Source organism: Phyllobates terribilis, unplaced genomic scaffold, assembly GCF_046119375.1.
Source record: "Phyllobates terribilis strain yellow unplaced genomic scaffold, ASM4611937v1 Scaffold_11__3_contigs__length_659146591, whole genome shotgun sequence".
NCBI lineage: Eukaryota > Metazoa > Chordata > Amphibia > Anura > Dendrobatidae > Phyllobates > Phyllobates terribilis.
In genome coordinates this window covers 598,456,028-598,483,446 of record NW_027362771.1, presented here as the reverse complement: position 1 = coordinate 598,483,446, position 27,419 = coordinate 598,456,028, and the positions used below count along the sequence as shown (strand labels likewise).

Below are 27,419 nucleotides of genomic sequence, written 5' to 3'. Positions count from 1 at the left end.
CCAGAGGCATGGTAACTGTAATAGGTGTAGGAGTTGCAATCACACCTGGACCCTGGAGCCTAGTGGCCTAAAAAGGACCTTAGACCCCAAATGAAAAGACTATTATTACTAAAGACCTGCTATAGATGAGGGGCCCTGTTGGAGATTTTGCATTGGGGCCCATGAACTACAAGTTATGCCATTGACCAGAGGTGTACACTTAGGGGTGGGAAATTTATGTGTGAGTTGCTAAATAGTGTCTAGAGGTTTGAACCTGTTGTGATGGACTTGTTTGATGGATAAGCTGACAGCCATTACAATGTCAATTAGTGCTCCTAGGGAAGCACCCCAGTGTCTCAAGGTGATAGACTGGGGTGACAATGGCTGTTCAGACAGACAAGAGTATATACAGTGGGGAAAATAAGTATTTGATACACTGCCGATTGTGCAAGTTTTCCCACCTACAAAGAATGGAGAGGTCTGTAATTTTTATCGAAGGTACATTTCATCTGTGAGAGACAGAATTAAAAAACAAACAAACAGAAAATCACATTGCATATTTTTTACATAATTAATTTGCATTTTATTACATGAAATAAGTATTTGATACAATAGAAAAACAGAACTTAATATTTGGTCCAGAAGCCTTTGTTTGCAATTACAGAGGTCAGACGTTTCCTGTAGTTCTTGACCAAGTTTGCACACACTTCAGCAGGAATTTTGGCCCACTCCTCCATACAGATCTTCTCCAGATCTTTCAGGTTTCAGGGCTGTCATTGGGCAACATTGAGTTTCAGCTCCCGCCAAAGATTTTCTATTGGATTCAGGTCTGGAGACTGGCTAGGCCACTCCAGGACCTTGAAATGCTTCTTCCAGAGTCACTTCTTAGTTGCCCTGGCTGTGTGTTTCGGGTCATTGTCATGCTGGAAGGCCCAGCCATGACCTATCTTCAATTCTCTTACTGAAGGAAGGAGGTTGTTGGCCAAAATCTCACGATACATGACCCCATCCATCTTTCCTTCAATACGGTGCAGTCATCTTGTTCCCTTTGCAGAACAGCACCCCCAAATTATGATGCTTCCCCCACCATGCTTCACGGTTGGGACGGTGTTCTTAGGGTTGTACTCATCCTTGTTCTTCATCCAAACAGGGTGAGTGGAGTTGATACCAAAAAGTTCTATTTTGGTCTCATCTGACCACATGACCTTCTCCCATGCCTTCTCTGGATCATCTACATGGTTATTGGTGAACTTCAAATTGGCCTGGACATGTGCTGGTGTGAGCAGGGGGACCTTGCGTGCCCTGCAGGATTTTAATCCATGATGGCGTAGTGTGTTACTAATGGTAATGTTTGAGACTGTGGTCCCAGCTCTCTTCAGGTAATTGACCAGGTCCTCCTGTGTAGTTTGGGGCTGATTCCTGACTTTTGTCAGAATCATCCTTACCCCACAGGGTGAGATCTTGCATGGAGCTCCAGTCCAAGGAAGTTTGACAGTCATTTTGTGTTTCTGCCATTTTCTAACAATTGTGCCAACAGTTGTTGCTTTCTCACCAATCTGCTTGCCTATTGTTCTGTAGACCATCACAGCCTTGTGCAGGTCTACAATTTTGTCCCTGGTGTCCTTAGACAGCTCTTTGGTCTTGGCCATGGTGGAGAGGTTGGAGTGTGATTGAGTGTGTGGACAGGTGTCTTTCATACAGGTAACGAGGTCAAACAGGTGCAATTAATACAGGTAATAAGTGAAGAGTAGGAGGGTTTCTTAAAGAAAAACTAACAGTTCTGTGAGAGCCAGAATTGTTGCTGGTTGGTAGGTGATCAAATACTTATTTCATGCAATAAAATGCTATTTAATTATTTAAAAATCATACAATGTGATTTTCTGTTTTTATTTTTAGATTCTGTCTCTCACAGGTGAAGTGTCTGCTTGGAGGAGTGGACCAAACTCCCTCCTGCACAGTGGCGTACCGCCAATGGCGGCAGGCCAAGCGACTGCTATGGGGCCTGTGAGTTGGGGGGGCCCCATAGCAGTCCAGGGGCAGACATACCGCCGGTGCAACTGCACCGGGGCCTGGAGGGTCAGGGGGGCCCTTGCCGGGCGGCTAAAATTGAGGGTCAGGAGAGCAATGATGCCCTCATCACATGCGGCGGTCAGGGAGAGATCCCTGCAGCTCCGCTGCTGACAGGAGAAAATGGCAGCGGAGCTGGAGGGATCCGTCCTCTGCTTCCTGCCCGGTGCTTCCTCCCTGACACAGACGAGAGCAGCTTGATGACGTCATCATGCAGCGAGCGTCTGTGTCAGGGAGAAAGTTACCGGCAACAAGGATGCTGCAGGGGAGCAGGCTGAGAGGTAAGTTGTATTTTTTTTTTTACTGAAATGCTGAGGAGAGGAACAGGAGAATGAGGGGAGGTAGGGGAGAGCAATGATGAGGATGGTGGCGATCAGGAGAGAAATGATGGGGCTGGGGAGAGCAATGATGGGGCTGATGGGGCTGGGGAGAGCAATGATGGGGATTGTGGCAATGGGGAATGCAATGATGGTGATGGTGGCGATGGGGACAGCAATGATGGGGATTATGGCGATGGGGAGAGAAATGATGGGGTTGGGGAGAGCAATGATGGGACTGAGGAGAGCAATGATGGGGATGGTGGGGCTGGGGAGAGCAATGATGGACCTGGGTAGAGCAATGATGGGGAGAGCAATGACGGGGATGGTATCAATGAGAACAGCAATGATGGGGATGGTGGCGATGGGGAGAGAAATGATGGGGCTGGGAAGAGCAATGATGGGGCTGGGGAAAGCAATAATGGGGATGGTGGGGCTGGGGAGAGCAATGATGGGACTGGGGAAAGCAATGATGGGACTGGGGAGAGCAATGATGTGTATGGGGAGAGCAATGATTGGGCTGGGAAGAGCAATGATGGGAAGAGCAACGATGGAGAGAGCAATGATGGGGATGGGGAGAGCAATGATGAGGTGGGGAGAGCAATGATGGGGCTGGGGAGAGCAATGATGGGGCTGGGGAGAGCAATGATGGGGATGGTGGGGCTGGGGAGAGCAATGATGGGGAGAGCAATGATGGAGATGGTGACGATGGGGACAGTAATGATGGGGATGGTGGCGATGGGGAGAGAAATGATAGGGCTGAGGAGAGCAATGATGGGGCTAGGGTGAGCAATGATGGGGATGGTGGGGCTGGGGAGAGCAATGATGGGGCTGGGAAGAGCACTGATGGGGCAGAGCAATGATGGGGATGGGGAGAGCAATGATGGGGATGGGGAGAGCAATGATTGGGCTGTGAAGAGCAATGATGGGGAGAGCAATGATGGGGATGGGGAGAGCAATGATGGGGATGGGGAGAGCAATAATGGGGATGGGGAGAGCAATGATAGGGTTGAGGAGAGCAATTATGGGGATGGGGAGAACAATGATGTGGCTGGGGAGAGCAATAATGGAGTTGGGGAGAACAATGATGGGGTTGGGGAGGGCAATGATGGGGTTGGGGAGAGCAATGATGGGGATGGGGAGAGCAATGATGGGGATAGGGAGAGCAATGATTGGGCTGGGAAGAGCAATGATGGGGAGAGCAATGATGGGGATGGGGAGAACAATAATGTGGCTGGGGAGAGCAATAATGGGGTTGGGGAGAACAATGATGGGGTTGGGGAGGGCAATGAAGGGGTTGGGGAGAGCAATAATGGGGATGGGGAGAGCAATAATGGGGATGGAGAGAGCAATGATAGGGTTGAGGAGAGCAATTATGGGGCTGGGGAGAGCAATGATGGGGATGGGGAGAACAATAATGTGGCTGGGGAGAGCAATAATGGGGTTGGGGAGAACAATGATGGGGTTGGGGAGGGCAATGATGGGGTTGGGGAGAGCAATGATGGGGTTGGGGAGAGCAATGATGGGGATGGGGAGAGCAATGATGAGGAGGAGAGGAATGATGGGGGTTGGTGGGAGAGAGCAATGACGGGTTGCTGGGAGAGAGCAATAGTGGGGATGGGGAGAGAAATGATGGCAGTGCTGGGAGAGAGCAATGATGGGGGTGCTGGGAGACAGCAATGATTGGGGTGCTGGAAGAGAGCAATGATGGAGGTTCTGGGAGAGAGCAATGATGGGGGTGCTTGGAGAGAGCAATGACGGGAGTGGTGGGAGAGAGCAATGACGGGGATGCTGGGAGAGAGCAATGATGTGGTTGCTGGCAGAGAACATTGATGGGGGGGCTGGGAGAGCGCAATGATGGGGGTGCTGGGAGAGAGCAATTATGGGGGTGCTGGCAGAGAGCAATGATGGGGTTGGGGAGAGCAATGATGGGGTTGGGGAGGACAATGATGGGGTTGGGGAGAGCAATGATGGGGATGGGGAGAGCAATGATGGGAGTTGGTGGGAGAGAGCAATAACGGGTTGCTGGGAGAGAGCAATGGTGGGGATGGGGAGAGCAATGATGGAGGTGCTGGGAGAGAGCAATGATGGGGGTGCTGGGAGAGAGCAATGATGGGGGTGCTGGGAGAGAGCAATCATGGGGGTTTCACTTTGCTTTTACTGTAAAGCCTTGCATAATTTCCGTGTGCATATAGCCTTATGTAACATACCTGGCGGCGTCCTTGCATAGTGGTCCATCTCCCACTGTGCAAGAGGGCGCACTTGATCTCCAGTCCAGACTATCACTCTGGCTTCCCTCCATGCTGTCTGCTTGCCTCTGTTTCTGCTGCTTAAGGGCGGTGCCCGATCACTTCCTGCTTCTTGTAGCTGCTGCGGACGCACCCCTTGTGCATCCTCAGCCTATTGCTGTCTATCACCTGGTATTTAACCCAGCTCCTCCCTTGTATCCTTGCCTGAGCATTGTGTTCTATCAGTTGGCTTCTAGTCACTGTTGTGCCAGGTCCTGTCTATGTTTCCTGCCTTGCGGTATCAGTTCCCGTGTCTGAACTGTGTCCTGTCTGATCTATCTTCTAGCCTGTTGTCTTCTGCCTATCCTGGAGGCTGTATTTCCAGGCCAGTGTGAACACGCTCCTAGCTTGTTCTTTCTGCCTTCTAGGGGCCGCATACCTAGACCCGTTCCTGTATCTTGCCTGTTCCTGTCTGAACACTCTCCTAGCCTGTTCGTTCCGCCTTCTAGGGGCCGCATACCTAGACCCATTCCTGTATCTTGCCTGTTCCTGTCTGAACATGCTCCTAGCCTGTTCGTTCCGCCTTCTAGGGGCTGCATACCTAGACCCGCTCCTGTATCTTGCTGCTGTGTCTGTTCTTGTCTGAATACTCTCCTAACCTGTTTCCTGTTTTTCTCTATGTCCGTACCTTCCCTTTTTCTGCAGAGTCTGAACTCGTACCTAACTCCTGCTCGTTGTCACGGTACTTCCGTTTGTGAGTTTGTGGTCCACTCGCTACTTCTCTGCAAGTACCCTGTGGGTATCTGGTTCTGCCTTTCCCTTCCTGTCTGTTCCGTGTGAACAGAGCCCTGTCCCCCCTGCTCTGCCTTGCTCACTGCTCCCTTTGCTCGCTGCTCCGGCAGTTTCGCTCTGCTCTGACCCTTTGCTCGCTGCTCCAGCAGTCTTGCTCTGCTCTGACCCTTTGCTCGCTGCTCCGGCAGTCTCGCTCTGCTCTGACCCTTTGCTCGCTGCTCCGGCAGTCTCGCTCTGCTCTGACTCTTTGCTCGCTTCTCCGGCAGTCTCGCTCTGCTCTGACCCTTTGCTCACTGCTCTGGCAGTCTCGCTCCGCTCTGACCCTTTGCTCACTGCTCCGGCAGTCTCGCTCTGCTCTTACCCTTTGCTCGCTGCTCCGGCAGTCTCGCTCTGCTCTTACCCTTTGCTCGCTGCTCTGGCAGTCTCGCTCTGACCCTTTGCTCGCTGCTTCGGCAGTCTCGACCTGCTCTTCTCTCGCTCACCACTCCAGGCAGTCTCGTCTTGTTCTGCTCTTGCTCGCCGCTCTGGGCGGCCTCACTCTGCTGTGTTTGTCCACCGCATCTGCGGTTCTGTTCCTGAGTCCCAGTCTGTACTGGGTCCTATCCACTCGGTGCTCCAACCTGTCGTACCTGCCAGTACCTCCCTGCCTGCATACCAGTCGTGCTTACTAGCATCTGCCAGTCTGCATACCAGCCGTGTCTGCCTATACCCAGCAGTCTGTGTGCCAGCCTAACCTGCCTGTTCCTGTATTCCCCTGTGTGGGTCAACAGCCATGTCCGGGGTCTGTCCTGGAGTAGCACCTGGTCCCTCTGCTCGGTTCCTCCTTGGTGCACTGGCGTCGTATGCCGTCGTGCGACCCTGGTCGGATCGGGTGGATACTTAGTTACGCCCCTCCAGGCATTCACTCTCCGGCACGGTCCAGTGGAATCACTACATATACACGCACACGCCACTCAGCCCGGGCGTGTGCATTACACCTTATAGTTTAATTGGGGAGAGTCACAGAGACTGAATAATTTATATTATTGACCAGTGGCGATTATAGTTAATGGGGGGCACAGTGCTGCTTATCACTTTATATTTTGATTACTAAGTGGCTAATAGTATATTAACGGTGGGGGGTACATATCTGTAGTCAGGAGCGCAGTGTGGGGGAGATGCATGTATATATACAATACACTGTGTTCCAAATTATTATGCAAATAATATTTTCTCAGATTTTCCCAAATTACCTATATGAATTGCAGTCATTGTAATTTTCCAGTCAAATAACTATTAGAGTACAATTGAAAGGTTTTTGTACAAACTGCCTATGATAACAGTATATTTTTAAAAAAATAAAAATCTCAAACTGCACTCAAAATGCATGTTCCAAATTATTATGCACAGCAGAGTTTTCAATCTTTTCATTTTAATAAAGAACAAAAAAATGGTCATTTTTGAAATTATAAGCATTAGCAGGTTATTACAAACTGAAATCAAACAGTTTTCAACTCAAAACTTTATTCTAGGTGATGTTACGTTTGCACATAGGACCCCTTGTTCGAAAGGAGCTTCTGAACTCTCTCGTCCATTGAATTTGTCTGGTTTTGGATGGTTTCTGCTTCAATTGTTTTGCATGAGGACAGAATACCCTCCCAGAGCTGTTGCTTAGATGTGAACTGCCTCCCGCCATCATAGACACTCCTTTTGATGATGCTCCAGAGGTTCTCAATGGGGTTAAGGTCAGGGGAGCATGGGTGCCACACCATAAGTTTGTCCCCTTTTATGCCCACAGCAGCCAGAGATGCAGATGTGTTATGTGCAGCATGAGACGGGGCATTATCATGCATGAAAATGATCTTGCTGCGGAATGCACGGTTCTTCTTCTTGAACCATGGAAGGAAGTGCTGTTTGAGAAACTCAACATACATTATGGAGTTCATCTTTACCCCTTCAGGGATCCTAAAAGGGCTGACAATCGCTTTCCCCATGATTCCAGCCCAAAACATTACTCCACCTCCTCCTTGTTGGCGCCGTAGCCGTGTTTGCATGGGGTGTCCATCAACCAGCCATCCTCCACTCCATCCATCTGGACCATCGAGATCATTTCATGCATGATAATGCCCCTTCTCATGCTGCACATAACACATCTGCATCTCTGGCTGCTGTGGGCATAAAAGGGGACAAACTTATGGTGTGGCCCCCATGCTCCCCTGACCTCAACCCCATTGAGAACCTCTGGAGCATCATCAAAAGGAGTGTCTATGATGGCGGGAGGCAGTTCACATCTAAGCAACAGCTCTGGGAGGGTATTCTGTCCTCATGCAAAACAATTGAAGCAGAAACCATCCAAAACCTGACAAATTCAATGGACGAGAGAGTTCAGAAGCTCCTTTCGAACAAGGGGTCCTATGTGAAAATGTAACATCACCTAGAATAAAGTTTTGAGTTGAAAACTGTTTGATTTCAGTTTGTAATAACCTGCTAATGCTTATAATTTCAAAAATGACCATTTTTTTGTTCTTTATTAAAATGAAAAGGTTGAAAACTCTGCTGTGCATAATAATTTGGAACATGCATTTTGAGTGCAGTTTGAGTGTTTTATTTTTTTAAAAATATACTGTTATCATAGGCAGTTTGGACAAAAACCTTTCAATTGTACTCTAATAGTTATTTGACTGGAAAATTAGAATGACTGCAATTCATATAGGTAATTTGGGAAAATCTGAGAAAATATTATTTGCATAATAATTTGGAACACAGTGTATATGTGACCTTGTTAATTTTAGGGCTGCACTGATCATCGTGACAAGATGAGTCGTGGCTGGGAGATGTGGACATGAAGGTCTGACCAGATGGAGAAGAAACAGCAGAAACCATCTCTGATCAGATGAGACGTCAGCAGTAAGTGCCTGGATGTAAATATTATTCTGTATCTGCACTGTGTGACTTGGAGTGATAATGTTATCTGTAAAATCCCTTAGGCTATGTGCCCACGATGCAGAAATGAAGCGGAAAATTTCTGCTTCATTTCTGCATGTCCTTTCCCGGAAAAACGCATGCAGAATTTGTCACTCGTTTTTCGCACGTTTTTTAAGCGTTTTGCACATGTGGAATTGCCATGCGTTTTTTAATGCATAGAGAAGGCAATTCCACAAGCGTAAACTCACAAATAATGGACATGCTGCGGATTTTTCCGCACATCAAAAACGCTGCGGAAAATTCCGCAGCATGGGCATTGAAATTGCGGATTGTCATTGGGGACCATGGGGGACGGATTACCAAGTGTTTTACAAGCGTTTACGCTGCGCAAATTCCGCAGCAAAAACGCATCGTGGGCACACACTCTTAGGCTGCATTCTCACATTTGTGTGAAATGTCTGTGTAGCACCCTGAGGATTCGGCTGCTACAGGGGTATTGCACCTCAACCCAGAGGTGTGGTATTCCACTCCCGGGTAAGGATGGAGTATGGAACTGAGCTAGTAGGCTGCATGTGTAGCACCCTGAGGATTCGGCTGCTACAGGGGTATTGCACCTCAGCCAGAGGTGTGATATTCCACTCCCGGGTAAGGATGGAGTGTGGAACTGAGCTCAGTTAGCTGCATGCACTACACACATCCCATTTCCGGGGAACAGACCGATGGTACTCCCACTAGAGAAATGTGCAGGTACGACAGTGTCTGTTCCTGGCTGGAGTGGGAGGGGGGTGGAACATCCCAGTAGTGTAGGAGCAGATAGGGGGAGCAGTCTGGGTAGTGCTAGGAGCTCATTGGGTGCTGGTCACCTGAGCTCACACATAGAGGGAGTATATAAGGTGGGCACCATCTTAGGACAGGGTCTTTTGCAGAGTGAGGTCAGTCTGTCAGAGTTGAGTCAGAGAAGCAGAGCAGAGGAGAAGAGCAGCTCCAAGGCCCAGAGAGAGAGAGGAGAAAGAAGGACCCAGAGGGGGAGAAAGAAGGAACTCCAAGAGCCCAAATTAGACCAGAGGGTGAAGAGTTGGCAACAGGGTACCGGATCCCAAGCTGGCAGAGGCTACAGCACACCTTAGCCAGGAACCGGAGGTCGTGGGCAGGACCGATCTGCCACGATCACCCACTAAATCCACCCGGAAGGCAGACCAGGAATAGGGTCAGGGAACCCAGAGACAAGGGTTTACCACCAAGAGGCCCGAGGGAGCCGGACATAGGTGGATCCCTGGTGGGGAAGGCCAGAGAAGAGGACAGGACAGAAAGGGAGCTCAGGACCACGCTCCAGAACTGCCTGGGGGTTGGCTGAGTCCAGGACCTGGTGGACGCAGCACGGCTCGGGTGGTCACTTAAGGCCGGAGTGACCAGAACAACTGCAGTAAGTAAACAAACCCTGAACTGCACAGCCCGACTCTGAGTCTCATTTCAATCCTCGCTGCACCATCACAACCCCCATCCTCTGCAACTGACCCCCTGAGGCTATACCCCTCCCGTTGGGGGTTATACTACCTGAGCTGCACATACATCACCAGCCTCAGCGGACCCTGCTGCAGCGGCGGCCGTATTGACCGCAATTCAACGGGTGGCGTAGTCGACACAAAAGAACATCTAGTAACATCATAAGGACTGCCACACACTGAGCTTGACACCCTGGGCACGGACCAGGTCACAGCCACTCGGAGACTACAACCCCCATCTGATCCGGCTCCGGGTATCCCCAACAACACTGGCCCAGGGGGCGCGTCAACTTTGGCGTAGTCGGCAGGATCTCGTGCCCGCAACAACCGGGTACTGCGTGCCTGAAGAGAAGTTCACCGTTTCCTCAAAAAGAAGTCTCCCGCCGGTTCCGGAGGGTCCCCTCCATCGGGCCCCATCACAGGTCGTTTCCCGCCGGTTGTCCGCCATTTGCAGCTTTTTCCCGCCATCCATGGAGTTTCCCGCCACTGGGAGACGATTCCCGCCATTTCCAAAGATTTCCCGCCTTAGAAGAGCGGACGCCATTATGGGCGTGCCAGAGGGAGGCAAAAGGCCACCTCCCATCGTGGGCCAGGTCAAAGAATGGCGCCAAAAGCGGAAACCGCCCCCACCAACAGAGACTGTGATGCTGGAAGTGTCCATCAGCGTAAGAGAACTGCCCCTGGAACTGACAATCACAAAGTTGCCCCGGGACCACCCTCGATGTGGGCGGAGACAGAAGAAGAGAACAAAGATGGGTGTCGCCTGGAGCAGTCTGGAGAGAGCGCACCCGGAGACAAGACGTCTGGAAGAGAGTCCAGAGAGAGCGTGCCCGGAGATGGAGGGAGAGTCAGGCAGCACCGACCCAGTGGTCAGGAGCCTGTTGCAGGTCGCCACTCCAGAAGGCCTGCTGGAGATCCTAGCACAGCTCCCCCGAGACCGGGAGTGTGCACAGACCGCGCTGGAGGGCCTCGCATGGAGGATGGCCCAGGTGCAGCGAGAGACGTTGGCGGAGTGGAGCCGAGAGATGGCCCAGCAGACCGAAACCCGTCAGCGGAGCACGCCACCTGAGACGAGGAGACAGACCGCCTCTGAGGATGGCGCAGGAGGAATGAAGGCAGGAGACGGCGCCGAGAAGGGAGCTGAACGGACGGAGGCAGGTAAAGGGGACGTCTCTACCCCGAGCCGGGAAACCGCGTGCCTGCCCCAGCTCCCCGTCGCAGAGCCCGAAGTTCCCCCTGCCGTGCCCGTCGCTGCATCGACACCGCCGCCGACTAGGCCTCAACCGGAAACCGCGGCCGCGACCCCTGTGACGTCACACGCCTCGACCTCGAGCGTGGCCAAGCAGGAAATACCACCGGCCTGGTCGCAAGGCCTAGTACCTCCGGGCGCCGCTATTCCAACAGCGCCCCCTTCCTCCGCGGAGCCACCGGCCTGGTCGCAGGGTCGAGTAACCCAGGGCGCCGCCGTTCTTACGGTGCCCTTTGCCTTTAAGGTGCCCCAAGCCTGGTCGCAAGGCCTGGTCGACCCGGGCGCAGCTACCATCAACGCGCCCTCAACCTCTAGAGTGCCGCACCTGGGTGAAGACCTATTTGCCCAGCATACGTGCCCGGATGGGCAGCCCTTCATATGGCCCCAGGAGTACATTCAGCTGGAACTCCAGAGAGCAAGGCCCATGTGCGAGCCCCTGATTCCGGCTCCGAAGCCCGTAAAGAGGACCTCGCCCCCGCTGGAGGAGGCACAGTTCGAGTGGGACCCCACCGGAGAAGACCTCATGGGGTTCACTCAGGAGACTCGGGCGGCCGCAGCAGAACGTGCAGAGTGCTGCCGGCAGCAGCTCGAGGTCTTCGAGAGGGAGCGGAGAGAGAGGCGGGTCCGGGAACAGCAGATGCAGATAAGAAGCGCGGAGCAGAAGAGCCGGACCAGGAGGAATCCCCGTGCAGCTCATGGTCCCCCTTCCACCGGGACTGTGATAAAATTCAACATGCAGCACGGATGGGGCTTTATCAGAGACCATCATACCCCCGGCGACGTCTTTGTGACCCGCAGAGACGTAGAAAGCCATCTGCCGGAGGGACACAGAGGTCGTGACCTGTATGTAGGGGACGAGGTCACCTTCACCCGGCACAAGTGTGCCAAAGGACCCTACGCCCTCCATGTGCATCGCCTGACGGAGGAGGAGCTGCGGTGTGAGGAGGAGCAAGAGGACCCGGACGTGTCTGAAGAATCTAAAGAAGGAGCAGGAGGACCCCGTCGTTGAAGTACGGTAGAGAGAGACTGTACATAGTTACCCATCAGGGTATAAGAACTGTTCTAGTTAAAATATAGTCCCCGTTGGGACCAGCCAAGAGTGAACTGTTAACCCCGTGTGTCCCTAGTTCCTAATACCTGGCCGAGGACTGAGAGCGGCCATATTCCCTTGTATATAGTTGCGCTTCCTAAGGCGCCCCCTACCGGTTTTATAGGAAACTGTTTTTTTTTTCAAAAGAGACTGTCGCACTTTACCCGGTCACAAGTTGCACCGTGGCCGGAGGAACAAGAGTGTTATTTATGAAAAGTATTATATGAAAAGTTTATGCTGATAATATATGATGTTTTATATGTTTATGTTATGAAAAAAAAAAAAAAAAATGTATGTTTGTGGATGTTTATATCTTACAGCCCGAGGACGTGCTGTGATTTACCAGGGGGGAATGTAGCACCCTGAGGATTCGGCTGCTACAGGGGTATTGCACCTCAGCCAGAGGTGTGATATTCCACTCCCGGGTAAGGATGGAGTGTGGAACTGAGCTCAGTTAGCTGCATGCACTACACACATCCCATTTCCGGGGAACAGACCGATGGTACTCCCACTAGAGAAATGTGCAGGTACGACAGTGTCTGTTCCTGGCTGGAGTGGGAGGGGGGTGGAACATCCCAGTAGTGTAGGGGCAGATAGGGGGAGCAGTCTGGGTAGTGCTAGGAGCTCATTGGGTGCTGGTCACCTGAGCTCACACATAGAGGGAGTATATAAGGTGGGCACCATCTTAGGACAGGGTCTTTTGCAGAGTGAGGTCAGTCTGTCAGAGTTGAGTCAGAGAAGCAGAGCAGAGGAGAAGAGCAGCTCCAAGGCCCAGAGAGAGAGAGGAGAAAGAAGGACCCAGAGGGGGAGAAAGAAGGAACTCCAAGAGCCCAAATTAGACCAGAGGGTGAAGAGTTGGCAACAGGGTACCGGATCCCAAGCTGGCAGAGGCTACAGCACACCTTAGCCAGGAACCGGAGGTCGTGGGCAGGACCGATCTGCCACGATCACCCACTAAATCCACCCGGAAGGCAGACCAGGAATAGGGTCAGGGAACCCAGAGACAAGGGTTTACCACCAAGAGGCCCGAGGGAGCCGGACATAGGTGGATCCCTGGTGGGGAAGGCCAGAGAAGAGGACAGGACAGAAAGGGAGCTCAGGACCACGCTCCAGAACTGCCTGGGGGTTGGCTGAGTCCAGGACCTGGTGGACGCAGCACGGCTCGGGTGGTCACTTAAGGCCGGAGTGACCAGAACAACTGCAGTAAGTAAACAAACCCTGAACTGCACAGCCCGACTCTGAGTCTCATTTCAATCCTCGCTGCACCATCACAACCCCCATCCTCTGCAACTGACCCCCTGAGGCTATACCCCTCCCGTTGGGGGTTATACTACCTGAGCTGCACATACATCACCAGCCTCAGCGGACCCTGCTGCAGCGGCGGCCGTATTGACCGCAATTCAACGGGTGGCGTAGTCGACACAAAAGAACATCTAGTAACATCATAAGGACTGCCACACACTGAGCTTGACACCCTGGGCACGGACCGGGTCACAGCCACTCGGAGACTACAACCCCCATCTGATCCGGCTCCGGGTATCCCCAACAACACTGGCCCAGGGGGCGCGTCACATGCACTACATACATCCCATTTCCGGGGGACAGAACAACGGTACTCCCACCAGTATATGTGCAGGTACGACAGCGTCTGTCCCTGGCTGGAGTGGGAGGGGGGTGGAACATCCCAGTAGTGTAGGGGCAGATAGGGGGAGTAGTCTGGGTAAATGTAGGAGCTCATTGGGTGCTGGTCACCTGAGCTCACACATAGAGGGAGTATATAAGGTGGGCACCATCTTAGGACAGGGTCAGTCAGCCAGTCAGTGAGTCAGCAGTAACTCCAGGAGAGGAGAAGGAAGAGGGACCCAGAGGCGCAGGACGAGAGGGGACCCCAAGAGCCCGTATGAGAACTGATAAGGGTGAAGGGTCGGCAAAAGGGTACCGGATCCCAAGCTGGCGGAGGCCAAAGCAAACCTTAGCCAGGAACCGGAGGTCATGGGCAAGATTTGCCACGACCCTCACCAAATCCACCAGAATGGCACACCGAGCATAGGGTCAGGGAAGCCAGAGAAGGTTCAACCACCAAGAGACCCGAGGGAGCCGGACACAGGTGGATCCCTGGTGGGAACGGCCAGAGAGAGAGAAGAAGGGAGCTCAGGACCATACTCAGGAATTGCCCGGGAGTTGACCGAGTCCCGCACCTGGTGGACGCAGCACGGCTTGGGTGGTCACTGCTGTACAGAGTGACCCGAGCAACACCAGTGAGTAAAAACCCTGAACTGCATTTCATGCCTCTGATTCTCCTTGCTGCACCTTCACAACCACCATCCTCCACGTCTGACCCCCTGAGGCTATACCCCTCCCGTTGGGGGTTATACTACCACAGCTGCACACACACCACCAGCCTCAGCGGACCATTCTGCAGTGGCGGCCTTTTGACCGCAAATCAACGGGTGGCGTAGTCGACACTAAGAACATCTGCAAGGACTGCCGCACACTGAGTTTGACACCCTGGGCACGGACCGGGTCACAGCCACTCGGAGACTACAACCCCCATCTGATCCGGCTCCGGGTATCCCTAACAACATGGCCCAGGGGGCGCGTCATCTGCGTGCTGCCAGATTTTTTTATCGGATGGTCCACGTAGAGTTTTATAGATCCATTCACACATCCATGAAAATCACGGATCTGAGAATGAGATCTAAGAGGGTCAGAGAATGTCATGTTCTGATCCGATTTAAAGGATTAGAATAGGACGTGCTCAATGCGTCTGTAAAAGCGGGTAGCACACCGACACTGCACACAGATGCAGGAATGTAGCCTTATTATGTATAGCACTGTCCCTTAGTACATAGTGTACTCAGTTATTATGTATAGCGCCATCCTTAGTTATATAGTTTCATCTTTTATTATGTATAACACCCTCCCTTATTACCTACCATCCTCTCTACCTCTAGGTTGGGGGATCATACTGTGTTGACATCAGCATACTTTGCCCTGGGAGTTGAGGTGGGGTACGATAGGGTCATTATACTGCTCATGTGGAGGAATTCACCATGGGGGTATCATACTGTGTTTGGGGGACACTTTTGTTGGCATCATACTTTATGGGGCAATGAAAGAGGAATCTAGGACGTCAGCAGGAGAAAAATTACTACGTAAAGGCTGGAAAGTTGTGAAATCTGCTCTTCTGTGATCCCGACAATTATTTCCATTTTTTTTGGGGGGGGGGGGTCGAAATTAGTACTTCTGCTATGGGGCCCCATGATTCCTATTTACGCCCCTGCTGCTGCAGTGTGTGCAAACCTGGTCAAGAACTACAGAAAACATCTGACCTCTGTAATTGCAAACAAAGGTTTCTGTAATAAATATTAAGTTCTGTTTTTCTATTGTATCAAATACTTATTTCATGCAATAAAATGCTAATGATTTATGTAAAAATCATACAATGTGATTTTATGGATTTTTTTTAAATTCTGTCTCTCACAGGTGAAGTGTACCTACAATAAAAATTACAGACCTCTCCATTCTTTGTAGGTGGGAAAACGTGCAAAATCGGCAGTGTGTCAAATACTTTTTTCTCCCACTGTAGATCAGCAAGCAGAATTCAACTCTCCTGGAGGGATTATCCTAGGATAAAGGATTACCTGACATTCTTATTCATTGTGACAATATCTTTTTCTGTTCTTTTGATTCTGTGTTTAGCTATATTTATACCTGTGGTCCGTCCCATTATACCCAGTATCCGTGTACTCATAAAACCAAACACACTCCCCACCATTTGCAAATGTTGCTTGTCACCGGCTTCTCCATTATTTGTTCTGATTGGTGTAGGTCGGGCACTTTGTTTTCAGTTTATATTCTATGCAGGTGACAACAATGTTGACCTACATTTTTGTAAGCCTTGGGCGACATGTTTTTGCAATCCAACATAATTTTGCTCGTATGCATCAATAAAGAATATCTTTGAGTCTTTGCATGTGGTGACAAGAATCCATGTTTTCATGGTTTTCCATCTGTTGGCTTCTTAAATATAAGATGTTCTGTCTTTAGTAGAAATCATGGATGGGATGCCTTGAGATGGATTTGAGCCAGCGTGACCCACGACTTGGCACTAAGAATGTTTATTCTGTTTACCCTACCTAAATCCATGCCCATCAGAACAAAGAAGGGAAACCTTCGCCAAAAGCTTTGATTATTCTTGGCACTAAATATACAGTACCTGGAAATGACCTATCATTCAGTACATTATCATAGTGTATGAAGATCGTGTGACAGAAGAAAAATCTGGTGACACTATTCCCTGGGGTCCATGATGTCAGGAAGCCCAAGGAGGGTCACGATTACACCATAGTTTGAATGAGTCACACTGACCTGAGTAGACCTTAACTTTGGTCATTCCATTGTCTTGCAGATCTCCGCTCAAAGCTTCCCACCTGTAGATCTGGACTTAATGCCTCACAACCATCTGGATTCTATTATGAAGACAATTGGACATCCTTAGTGTGCCAGGGACGTCATTTTCCTCAGCCTTCGGATGCCCTTGTTTGTCTTAAAGGAAAAGACATCCATATGTTTGGAGACTCAACTCTGCGACAGTGGTTTGAGTACCTGGAGAGGTTCATACCTAGTAAGAGCTAAAAAGCTTTTTTATTATTTAACATCCCATTAGAATAGGATATGAATGGGTGGGATTCCTAGTTTTCTGACTTCCACCAAAAAGCAGAACACAGTGACAGCCACCTTAAGTGGAGCAGTACTCAACACAGTGATGTCCATATGAGTGTGACTGTGCCAGGTACAGCAGCTACACGCATTAAGATCTAAGACTTTGAGGGGAATGACTCTAACTACCTTTGAAACTGTCTCTCAGTTTCCACTACCTAGGATACTTTTTCTGTTTGCAATGCCTTCTAGGGATCACCTTGAATAGGAACCTCCTGTCTTTATTAGTTCTGGGAAATGGAGATTGACGAGACAATAGACAATGACGAGGAAAACTGGGGAAAGCTTTAATTTTAGCTTACAACTTCTTGTTCTGCACAAAAAGGAAAGGACTACAGTATAATCTGCTCACTCAACCTTTTCCTCAGTCTAAGACTGATGGAGAGAGTTTGGAGAAGAAGGTACCATGATACAAACATAGTGGATCTGCATTAGATTGCAACCTTATTGGTATAAGATCTTTAATATGGAGTTGCATTCCCATATCAAGCTAAGCTGCCCCTTGGTTCTACTTATCAGATATGCCATTGCTTTATTGAATTAACAGGCTTAAGTACTCCATTGGTCTGCATTGCCTTTTGGGCACTTGGATTAGAGTCCCATTGATTTAGAAGAAGCACCATCAACATATCTCAGGAATTTCTCAGTTATGGTGACACCACCATAGCTGTGTCATTCTAAAGATCAGGAGGATCTCCACTCATTGACCCCACTAACAAGGCTCAGTGACTAGTCATACAAGAGGTGAACCACCAGTGAAAGATATTGAACATATAGCAAGAGGGGAACATTAATCATGTATTGTAGATGATCAGAGTCAATTTTAGATATGTGTGTAGTAAAGGTGGACCATTCTTCCTAAACTCAAATCATCCTTGCTCACCCTATTAATATTATTAGAATGCAATGAATAGGGCAGAGCAGAAGCAATAGGATTCATAGTAGCCAGGAAAGTCAATCAGTTCTCATAGAAATTAGGTTATTGGATGCTCAGGCTGAAGTCGGTGAGATCAACCATCAAGCTTCTTAGAATAAGAAGGAATGTATATAAATCACTTGGTATGACATGAAAGAGCTAAATATGGCCTAAGTACATTTTGCTTTCTCTGTAGGCCTCAAGAGGATAGACCTGCATGTCAACTACCAGTCAGGACCTCTGATAGCTGTAGAAACCAATGCTGGTTTGGTCGTGCGATGGCAAGCTCATGGATTGCCCTTGAGGACCACCAAGACCATGATGTCCGACCTCCACTATGAAACGGCTGACTTGGCTGGGATTGGTGGAGGACCCCACACTGTGATCATGCTCACCCTATGGGCTCATTTTACCTCCTTCCCTGTGAGAGTTTATCTAGAACGGCTGGAGAAAGTCCGGCAGGCAATATCATCTCTGCTTTTTCGAAGCCCAGAGACAACAGTGATCATCAAATCGGCCAATACCGGTTATAAGTCAATATACGGCAGTGACTGGTTGTCTCTTCAGTTGGACATTTTACTGAGGGCGGCCTTCAAGGGAATGGGGGTGATAATCCTGGATGTCTGGGACATGACATCCTGCCACTATCTTCCCGACAACATCCACCCAGGACCCCCAGTCATCAAGAACGAAGTAGATCTCATTTTGTCCTATATATGTCCACATTAATGAAGAAAAGACATTTTATTTTACTGATTGTTGAGGTGGTTGATATAAAAAATGTGCAAATTATTTATATCCTGATATCTATAACTAGTATAGTTTATTCATTTTAAAAAATTGATGGCCTTGGTTATTTTAGATTTTTTAACATGATTTTTATATTTTAACTGATCATGAGCTGGTTTAAAGCTCTCTCTTTATACATGCCTTAATAAAAGGAAAAAAGTTTGACACCTCTGAGGTCCTTCAATGAACTGTGCATGATAAGAGGGGTGGTCTTTCCTTCAGTCTCTTTCCTTGAATACCACAATCTCAGAGAAGAGCAGATGTTCTACTAGCGAAGATCAGAGGAACAAGTCAATGGGTTGATTGGTGATTTACCCTTTACATCAAGAACTTGCACTTTCTCATGAATCTTTTCTTACTGTTTTAATTCTACCTTTTCTAGATTTACACCTATAAAATTGCTAAAATAACTGAGTGCTTCCTACTCCTCCATTATTTGGTGATGTAGTTTTAACAATAAAACCTTATTCAGGTAAAGGTGAAGTTGACCTATGTCTTAGGTTCACATATTTTTCCGATACTGCTTTATTATGCTTTCAAGTATTACTATAAAGAGTTATAGTTGAAACCAGAAGTTTACATACACTATATAAAAAGACACAACAGCATGTTTTTCTCAACATCTGACATAAAATCAGAAAAATATTAATATTTGAGAGTCCTCAGTTTTTGATACTTTTTAATGGCTAACTGAAAATATGGTAACAAATTGCAAGCTTTCGAGACTACTCAGGCCTCTTCATCAGGCATAGTATAACACAAAATCTGAAGAATAATATATTTATACACAATGGGACACAGAAATAATGTAATAGATGAGACAGGTAACGTAAAGCAGAGCTCTTATTGTGGGAGAAAGATAAACATTTCTGGCTGTAAATATTGGATTAGTTCATAGATAAGGACTGTGTAAGTTTTATTGTCCGGTGATTGAGGTCTGTTCCAAGGTTATGATGACCCCAAAGTTCTGAGGACCACATTCCTTAGTTAATGTAGAATGACATAAATCAATGCGACACATTCATTCCTGCTCTGAAGGTGTCAAAGGTCACCATGAGTTTATTTTCCCAAACTTTTCTGTCTCTCTGAGATTTGAAATTACCTTTTAATACCAATAGTTTCATGTCTGTGATGTTGTGATCAGGGGAACAAAAATGCTTGGCCACAGGTAGATCTATTCTTTTTCTTTTATTGTGTGGCGATGATGATTCATCCTTGTCCTAAGTTTTTGCCCTGTCTCCCCTACATACAGACCTCCAGATGGACATTTGGTGCATATAATTAAGTACACTACATTAGATGTGATACAGCTGAAAGTACCTGGGATCTTGTAGTCCTGATGTGAAATGGGGATCTTTATCTTGTCTGTGGTCACCATAAATGGACAGGTTTTACATTTTTTCTGGTTGCAGGGAAAGATGCTTGTAGCTGGTGGAGATGACAGGGAGCCAGGGCCAGCTCCAGGTTTTTGTGGGCTCTGGGCGAAAGAGTCTCAGTGGGCCCCTTTAACACATACCACGATTCATGATGCTCAGATACTGCAGAGAAATATATATACAGTACAGACCAAAAGTTTGGACACACCTTCTCATTTAAACATTTTTCTGTATTTTCATGACTATGAAAATTGTACATTCACACTGAAGGCATCAAAACTATGAATTAACACATGTGGAACTATATACTTAACAAAAAAGTGTGAAACAACTGAAAATATGTCTTATATTCTAGGTTCTTCAAAGTAGCCACCTTTTGCTTTGATGACTGCTTTGCACACTCTTGGCATAACGCTCCATACAGGATACTGATCCCCATATAATGCTCCATACAGGATACTGGCCCCCATATAATGCTCCATAGAGGATACTGGCCCACTTATAACGCTCCATACAGAATACTGGCCCCACATAATGTCACCTCTTCCCCCCATATAATGCCCCATGCAGGATGTCACCCCCCCCCCCATATAATGCCCCATGCAGGATGTCTCCTCTCCCCCCCATATAATGCCCCATGCAGGATGTCACCCCCCCATATAATACCCCATGCAGGATGTCATTTGTTCCCCCCACCATATAATGCCCCATGCCTGGATACATATAAATAAAAAAAATCAAATAATCACCTCACTTCTCACCTGCTGCAGCTGCTCCAGACCCTTCACCCGCGCCGGCGTCTTCCCGCTCTGAGCTGCCTGTGATGGCTCAGGAGAGAGTGTGGTGTAAAGACGTCACCGCGCCCTATGACCCGAGACGTCACAGTGCAGCAGCCGCGGAAGAGACCGGAGCTGCTGCAGAGGCACGGGGAGAGGTAAATATTCTGCCGGGGTCCTGAGCAAGCGGGGGGGGAGCGGGTGCTGACATAGCGCGCCGAGGCGCCCGACGGGGTGCGCGCAGGGGTGCGCGCCTGCTCAGGTCCCCGACAGCCCTGCAGAGAGCTTCCGACAATGATGCTTTTTAAATTTGGGGGCTGCTTGAAACACAGAAGTGGGGGGTCTGGAAATATGGATTGTTATGTGGCATCATTTTGTAGTAAAGGTTGTAGTTTCCGTGCAGCTCTCCTAAGCGCCTCCAGATTTGGATTATAGGAGACTACTAGTGATGGACGAGCACTAAAATGCTCGGATGCTCGATGCTCGGGTCGACCACATTGGAATACTCGGGTGCTCGACTCGAGCAACGAGCCCAATGTAAGTCTATGGGAAACTCGAGCATTTTTCAGGCGGCTCCCCCAGCGGACTGCAGAGGGCCTAAAAATTGCCCAAATTGATGGCAACAGTGCTTAATTGACATTGGAACAGCATGGGGAAGACCCCTGGAAGCGTTTCTGACTCCCAGGTCACTGCTGTCAACAACGTTGTCAGATGTTTTCTTTTTTTTATTTTTGTAAAGCCGAATAAAGACTTGCGTCCATCAAGTTCGACCTGTTAGTTCTGTAATTGCTAAAGTTGATCCAGAGGAGGGCAAAAACCCCAAATGATTTAGCCAATCTTCACCTGAGGAAAAATTCCCTCCCGACTCTGAAACCAGCAGTCAGAATAAATCCCTGTATCAACCTACTATTTTATTCTATTTTTAAGTATATGCAGAAATCTGCCTGGTATCTAGAAAAGCATCCAGTCCCCGCTTGAACTGGTTTAGTGAATCCGACATTACCGTCTCCTCACTCAGTGAATTCCATATTCTCACTGCTCTTACCGTAAAGAACCCCTTCCTATGCTGGTGCTGAAACCTTTTCTCTTCCAGTCTTAGTGAGTGCCCTCTTGTTACCGTAATATCCCTCCTTTTGAACAAATCCCGGGCAAGGTCTCTATACTGTCCCCTAACATATTTGTACACATTTATTATGTCCCCTCTCAACCTTCTCTTTTCCAGGCTGAATAGTCCTAGTTTTGCCAACCTCTCTGGGTATTGCAGTCCCTCCATTCCCTTTATTAATTTTGTTGCCCTCCTTTGTACCTTTTCAAGCTCATTTATATCCTTTCTATATATTGGGGCCCATAACTGAGCACAGTATTCCAAGTGTGGTCTGACCAGTGCTTTGTACAGTGGAAGAACAATGTTCTCATCCTTTGCAGCTATACCTCTTCTGATACATCCCATTACCCTGTTTGCCCTTACAGCAGCCGCCTGACTTTGGGCACTCCAATTTAGTTTGCTATCAATCAAGATGCCCAAGTCCTTCTCCATCTCTGAATTCCTCAATGGTTTCCCATTCAGTGAGTACTGGTGACTTCCATTTTTCCTTCCCATATGTATGACCTTACATTTCTCCTCGTTAAACCTCATTTGCCATTTAATGCTCCACCTACCCAGCTTATCCAAATCCCTCTGTAGGTCTTCACTATCCTCTTTTGTATTAATTGTTTTACATAACTTTGTGTCATCTGCAAATATTGATATTTTACTATTTATCCCGTTGACTATGTCGTTAATAAAGATATTAAATAACATTGGGCCTAGTACAGACCCCTGTGGTACCCCACTAGTGACGCTTACCCAATCTGAGTATATTCCATTTATAACCACCCTCTGTCTTCTATCCTTTAGCCAGTTAGCTACCCACTTGCAGACATTTTCCCCCAGCCCCATCATTCTCATTTTGTATACCAACCTATTATGTGGCACGCTATCGAACGCTTTTGAGAAGTCGAGATACACGACATCCACTGGTTCCCCCTGATCTACTCGAGAGCTAACCTCCTCGTAGAAGTCAATCAGGTTTGTTTGGCAGGAGCAATTCCTCATGAATCCATGTTGGTTCGGGGTTAATAGATTATTAGCATCAAGATGCTCCATGATTGCCTCATTAATAAAGCCTTCAAAAATTTTGCCCACAACGGACGTCAGACTCACCGGCCGATAGTTTCCGGCGTCACTTTTCGCTCCCTTTTTGAATATTGGCACTACATTCGCCTGTCGCCAATCAAGTGGCACAGACCCAGTCTCAACAGAGTCCTTAAATATAAGATATAACGGTCTGTCTATCACATTACTTAGTTCCCTTAGTACCCGTGGGTGTATGCCATCAGGTCCTGGTGATTTGTTTATTTTAATGTTACTGAGGCGTTTCTGTACCCCAGCTTGGGTTAGATTTGTCATACTTAGTGGAGGATTAAGTTTGTCACTTCTCATTTCGCCTGTTAGTTCTTTTTCCTTTGTGAAAGTTGACGAAAAAAATTTATTTAATAGATTAGCTTTATCCTCATCTTTCTCTATGATTTTGCCTTCATCACTTTTTATCGGTCCAATATTATTCGATTTAATCCTTTTACTATTTATATACGTAAAGAACAGTTTGGGATTTGATCTACTTTCCCTAGCAATACGTCTCTCTGTTTCCTCCTTTGCTATTTTTATTTGTTTTTTGCAGGTTCTCGTTTTTTCCTTGTAACACATTAGTGCCTCCTTGCTGTTTTCCTGTTTTAATCTCTTGAATGCCTCTTTTTTGCTATTTAACGCCCCTTTTACGTTCTTATTCAACCATATTGGTTTCCTCTTATTTCTGGCCCTTTTATTCCCATACGGTATATATCTCTCGCACTGAGTATTCAGAATTCTTTTGAAGGTTTCCCATTTACTATTCGTATTTCCTTGATTAAGAACTTTGTCCCAGTCTATAAGTTGAAGGTTTTCTTTCAGCTGATCAAACTTCGCCCTCCTAAAGTTTAATGTTTTAGTTGTTCCCTTATTGATAACCCTACTGAAGGGCATTTTGAAATTGATAATATTATGATCGCTATTACCTAGGTGCCCCCCTATCTGTACCTCAGTTATTCTATCAGGCCTATTAGTCAATATTAAGTCCAACACGGCCTTCCCTCTCGTTGGTTCCTGCACTAGTTGGGAGAGATAATTATCCTTGATATTTGTCAAGAACCTTTTTCCTTTCTGCGATCTACAGGTTTCTGTTTCCCAGTCAATATCCGGGTAGTTGAAGTCCCCCATTACAATCACCTCATTATGTTTTGCTACTTTGTCTATTTGTCCTAATAGCAGTTTCTCATTCTCCTCTGTTATATTAGGTGGCTTATAGCAGACCCCCAGTAATATTTTATTATTATTTTTTGCCCCCTCTATCTCTACCCACATGGACTCGACCCCCTCTTCTCCCTCTCCTATATCTTCCCTTAGTCTGGGCTTTAGACGTGACCTTACATATAAGCAGACTCCTCCGCCCTTCCCCTGTTTTCGGTCCCTTCTAAATAAACTATAATCTGTTAAATTTACCGCCCAGTCGTAGCTATCGTCTAGCCAAGTCTCTGTTATACCTACGATGTCATACCTCTCCTCCGATATAAGCGCCCGCAGCTCATCCGCCTTATTGGTCAGGCTTCTTGCGTTGGTCAGCATGCAAGATAAAACTTTGGGGTTATTTAGCATCCTATTCTTCTCTAATGATCTAACTGTACTATCCCCACCCCCCTCTCCACCCTCATTATATTCACTTCTCCCCTTCCCCCTTGCTTGCCTCACATCCCACCTATTTCCTTGGTTCCCCCCCCCCGTCTCTAGTTTAAAAACTCCTCCAACCTATTAGCCATCTTCTTCCCCAGCACCGCTGCACCCTCCCCATTGAGGTGCAGCCCGTCCCTACGGTAGAGCCTGTAGCCGACAGCGAAGTCGGCCCAGTTCTCCATGAACCCAAACCCTTCTGCCTTGCACCAACTCTTTAGCCACTTATTCACCTCCCTAACCTCCCGTTGGCGCTCCTGTGTGGCTCGCGGGATTGGTAGTATTTCTGAGAAAACTACCTTGGAGGTCCTTGCCCTAAGCTTCCTACCTAGATCCCTGAAATCATCCCTGTATTATGCCACTTTTACGGACTCACAATAAAACATACAAAAACAAAACCAAAATGGATTTTCCTGGGAAATATGTTAAGGATCATCCTTTCCAGGGTAATGACTTGTATATAAAGCAAAATAAATAACCAAAAACAAAAATACTCCTACACACCTTGGGCTATGTTCACACTTTTTTTGATGCGTTTTTGCACTTTTGCATTGCTTTCAACCGTGAAAAATGCATTCACCAGGAAATGTCATTTTAACATTTTACAACCTTATCTGGCCATGTGATGTGTGAGATAACATCAGACACATTGTGTTTCATTTATGAAGGAGGGACTCTGAAAGTCATAAAACCTATTTTTATAGGACCATCAGGCGGCCTTTACTATTCTTAAAGTGCCAGCAGTCGGCCCTCACTATTCTTAGAGAGCCATCAGCTCTCTATGAATTTATTTTTCCCATTACTAAAGAGTGGGTCTCCTATACTGTTATTGTGTATGCAGGGATGCCGAAAATTGGGACGCACCGCAATACCACTTTGAAAATTTGGACGCATCCCAATACCCCTTTGAAAAGACTTAGAGGAGGGCCTCCTGAAAACAATGCTCTCATTATTAGGAAGTGGGTCTCCCATTGTGTTTGCCTATGCAGTGAATGCAAGGGTTGCCAAAAATTTGGAGGCACTCCAATGCCCATTGGAAGAGACGTGGAGGTCAGAGGGCCTCCTGAAAACAATGTTCCCTTTATTACGAAGTGGGTCTCCCATTGTGTTTGCCTATGTAACATCCCTGGCTGCGTGCTTGCATAGTGCACCACCTCCCACTATGCAAGACCGCAATCTTACCTGTCAGTCCAGCCTGCAAGTCTTGCTGTGTGCATGTCTCTTGACTGACTGCTTAGGGCGGCGGTCCGGTTACTTCCTGATTCTTATAGCTGCTGTGGGCACACCCCTAATGCGTCTCCAGCCTATTGCTGTGAGTCACTGGATATTTAAACCCCCTCCACCCAGTAGGAGGTGCCTGAGCAACACTAACATTCAGTGTGCTCCTTGACTCTGAAGTTGCCAGGTCAAGTTCTGCTTCTTGTCTGTTTCCGCCATCTCTGGGGGCTGCATACCCAGACCTGTTATCTGTGACATCTTGTCCGTTTCCGCCATCTCTGGGGGCTGTATACCCAGGCCTGTTATCTCTGACTTCTAGTCTGTTCCGCCACTCTGGGGGCTGTATACCCAGGCTCGTTCTTGTATGTCATTGCAGTAGCAGTTCCTGTCTGAACTGTATCCTAGCCTGTTACCTGTTTGACTCTCTGTCCGTACCTTCCCTTTTCCTGCAGTATCTGAACCTGCACCTACTCCAGCTCGTTGTCTCTGTACTTCTGTTTGTGAGTTTTGTGTCCACTCGCTACTTCATAGTAAGTACCTTGTGTGTATCAGGTTCTGCTTGTCACTTTTCCCTTCCTCCGTATTTTCCTCCTGTGTTCTAGCCATCTTCCTGTATTTTCCAGTTTGTTCCATGTGAACCAAAGCCCTGTCCTCTCTGCCTTGTCCACCGCACCTGTGGTTTCGCTCCGCTCTGTCTTGCCCACCGCTCCGGCGGTTTCTCTCTGCTCTGACTTGCCCACCGCTCCGGCGTCTTCTCTCTGCTCTGCCTGCCCACCGCTCCGGCGCCTTCTCTCTGCTCTGCCTTTCCCACCGCTCCGGCGGCTTCTCTCTGCTCTGCCTTGCCCACCGCTCCGGCGGTTCCACTCTGCTCTGCCTTGTTCACCACACCTGCAGTTTCTCTCTGCTCTGCCTTGTCCACCGCTCCGGCGGTTCCGCTCTGACTCTGCCTTGCCCACCTCACGTGCAGTTTTCGCTCCGCTCTGCTTGCTCACCGCACCAGCAGTTCCTCTCTGCTCTGCCTTGTCCTCCGCTCTGGCAGTTTCGCTTTACTCTGCTTGTCTACCGCATCTGCGGCTCTGTACCTGTCTCCCAGTCTGTACTGGACCCTATCCAGCCTGCGCTCCAACCTGCTAGTATCTCCTTGTCTGCACTCCAGCCGTGCTTGCCAGTATCTCCCTGTTTGCATACCAGCCGTGCTTGCCAGTGCCCACCTGTCTGCATACCAGCCGTACTTGCCAGTACCCACCTGTCTGCATACCAGCCGTACTTGCCAATACCCCCCTGCCTGTATGCCAGTCTAACCTGCCTATTCCTGCATTCCCCGGTGTGGGTCAACAACTTTGACCGGGGTCTGACCTGGAGTCGCAGCTGGTCCCTCTGCTCGGTTCATCCTTGGTCCACGGAGTCGACTAAGCCGCCGTGCGACCTTGGTCGGATCGGGTTGATACTTAGTTATGCCCCTCCAGGCACTCATCGATTCATGGTACAGTGGGATCACTAATCACGCTCACGCCAGTCAGTCCGGGAGCGAGCGTAACAGCCTATGCAGTGAATACAAGGGTTGTCAAAAATTTGTAGGCACTCCAATGCCCCTTGGAAGAGATGTGGAGGTCAGAGGGCCTCCTGAAAACAATGTTCCCTTTATTAGGTAGTGGGTCTCCCATTGTGTTTGCCTATGCAGTGAATGCAAGG

The 27,419-nt window shown here is 48.4% G+C and overlaps 1 protein-coding gene across 2 annotated transcripts in view; it reads left to right on the top strand.

The window, feature by feature from the left end:
- The window catches only part of LOC141167094 (NXPE family member 3-like), a 183,660-nt gene extending 164,938 nt beyond the window's left edge, over positions 1–18,722 (top strand). For both annotated transcript variants that reach the window (XM_073654442.1, XM_073654441.1), the window contains 2 exons: positions 16,540–16,755; positions 17,963–18,722. In XM_073654442.1, the coding sequence (XP_073510543.1) occupies positions 16,540–16,755; positions 17,963–18,495 (749 nt within the window). In that variant the 3' untranslated portion in view covers positions 18,496–18,722. The remainder of the gene's footprint in view (positions 1–16,539; positions 16,756–17,962) is intronic.
- Positions 18,723–27,419: the final 8,697 nt, after the last annotated feature.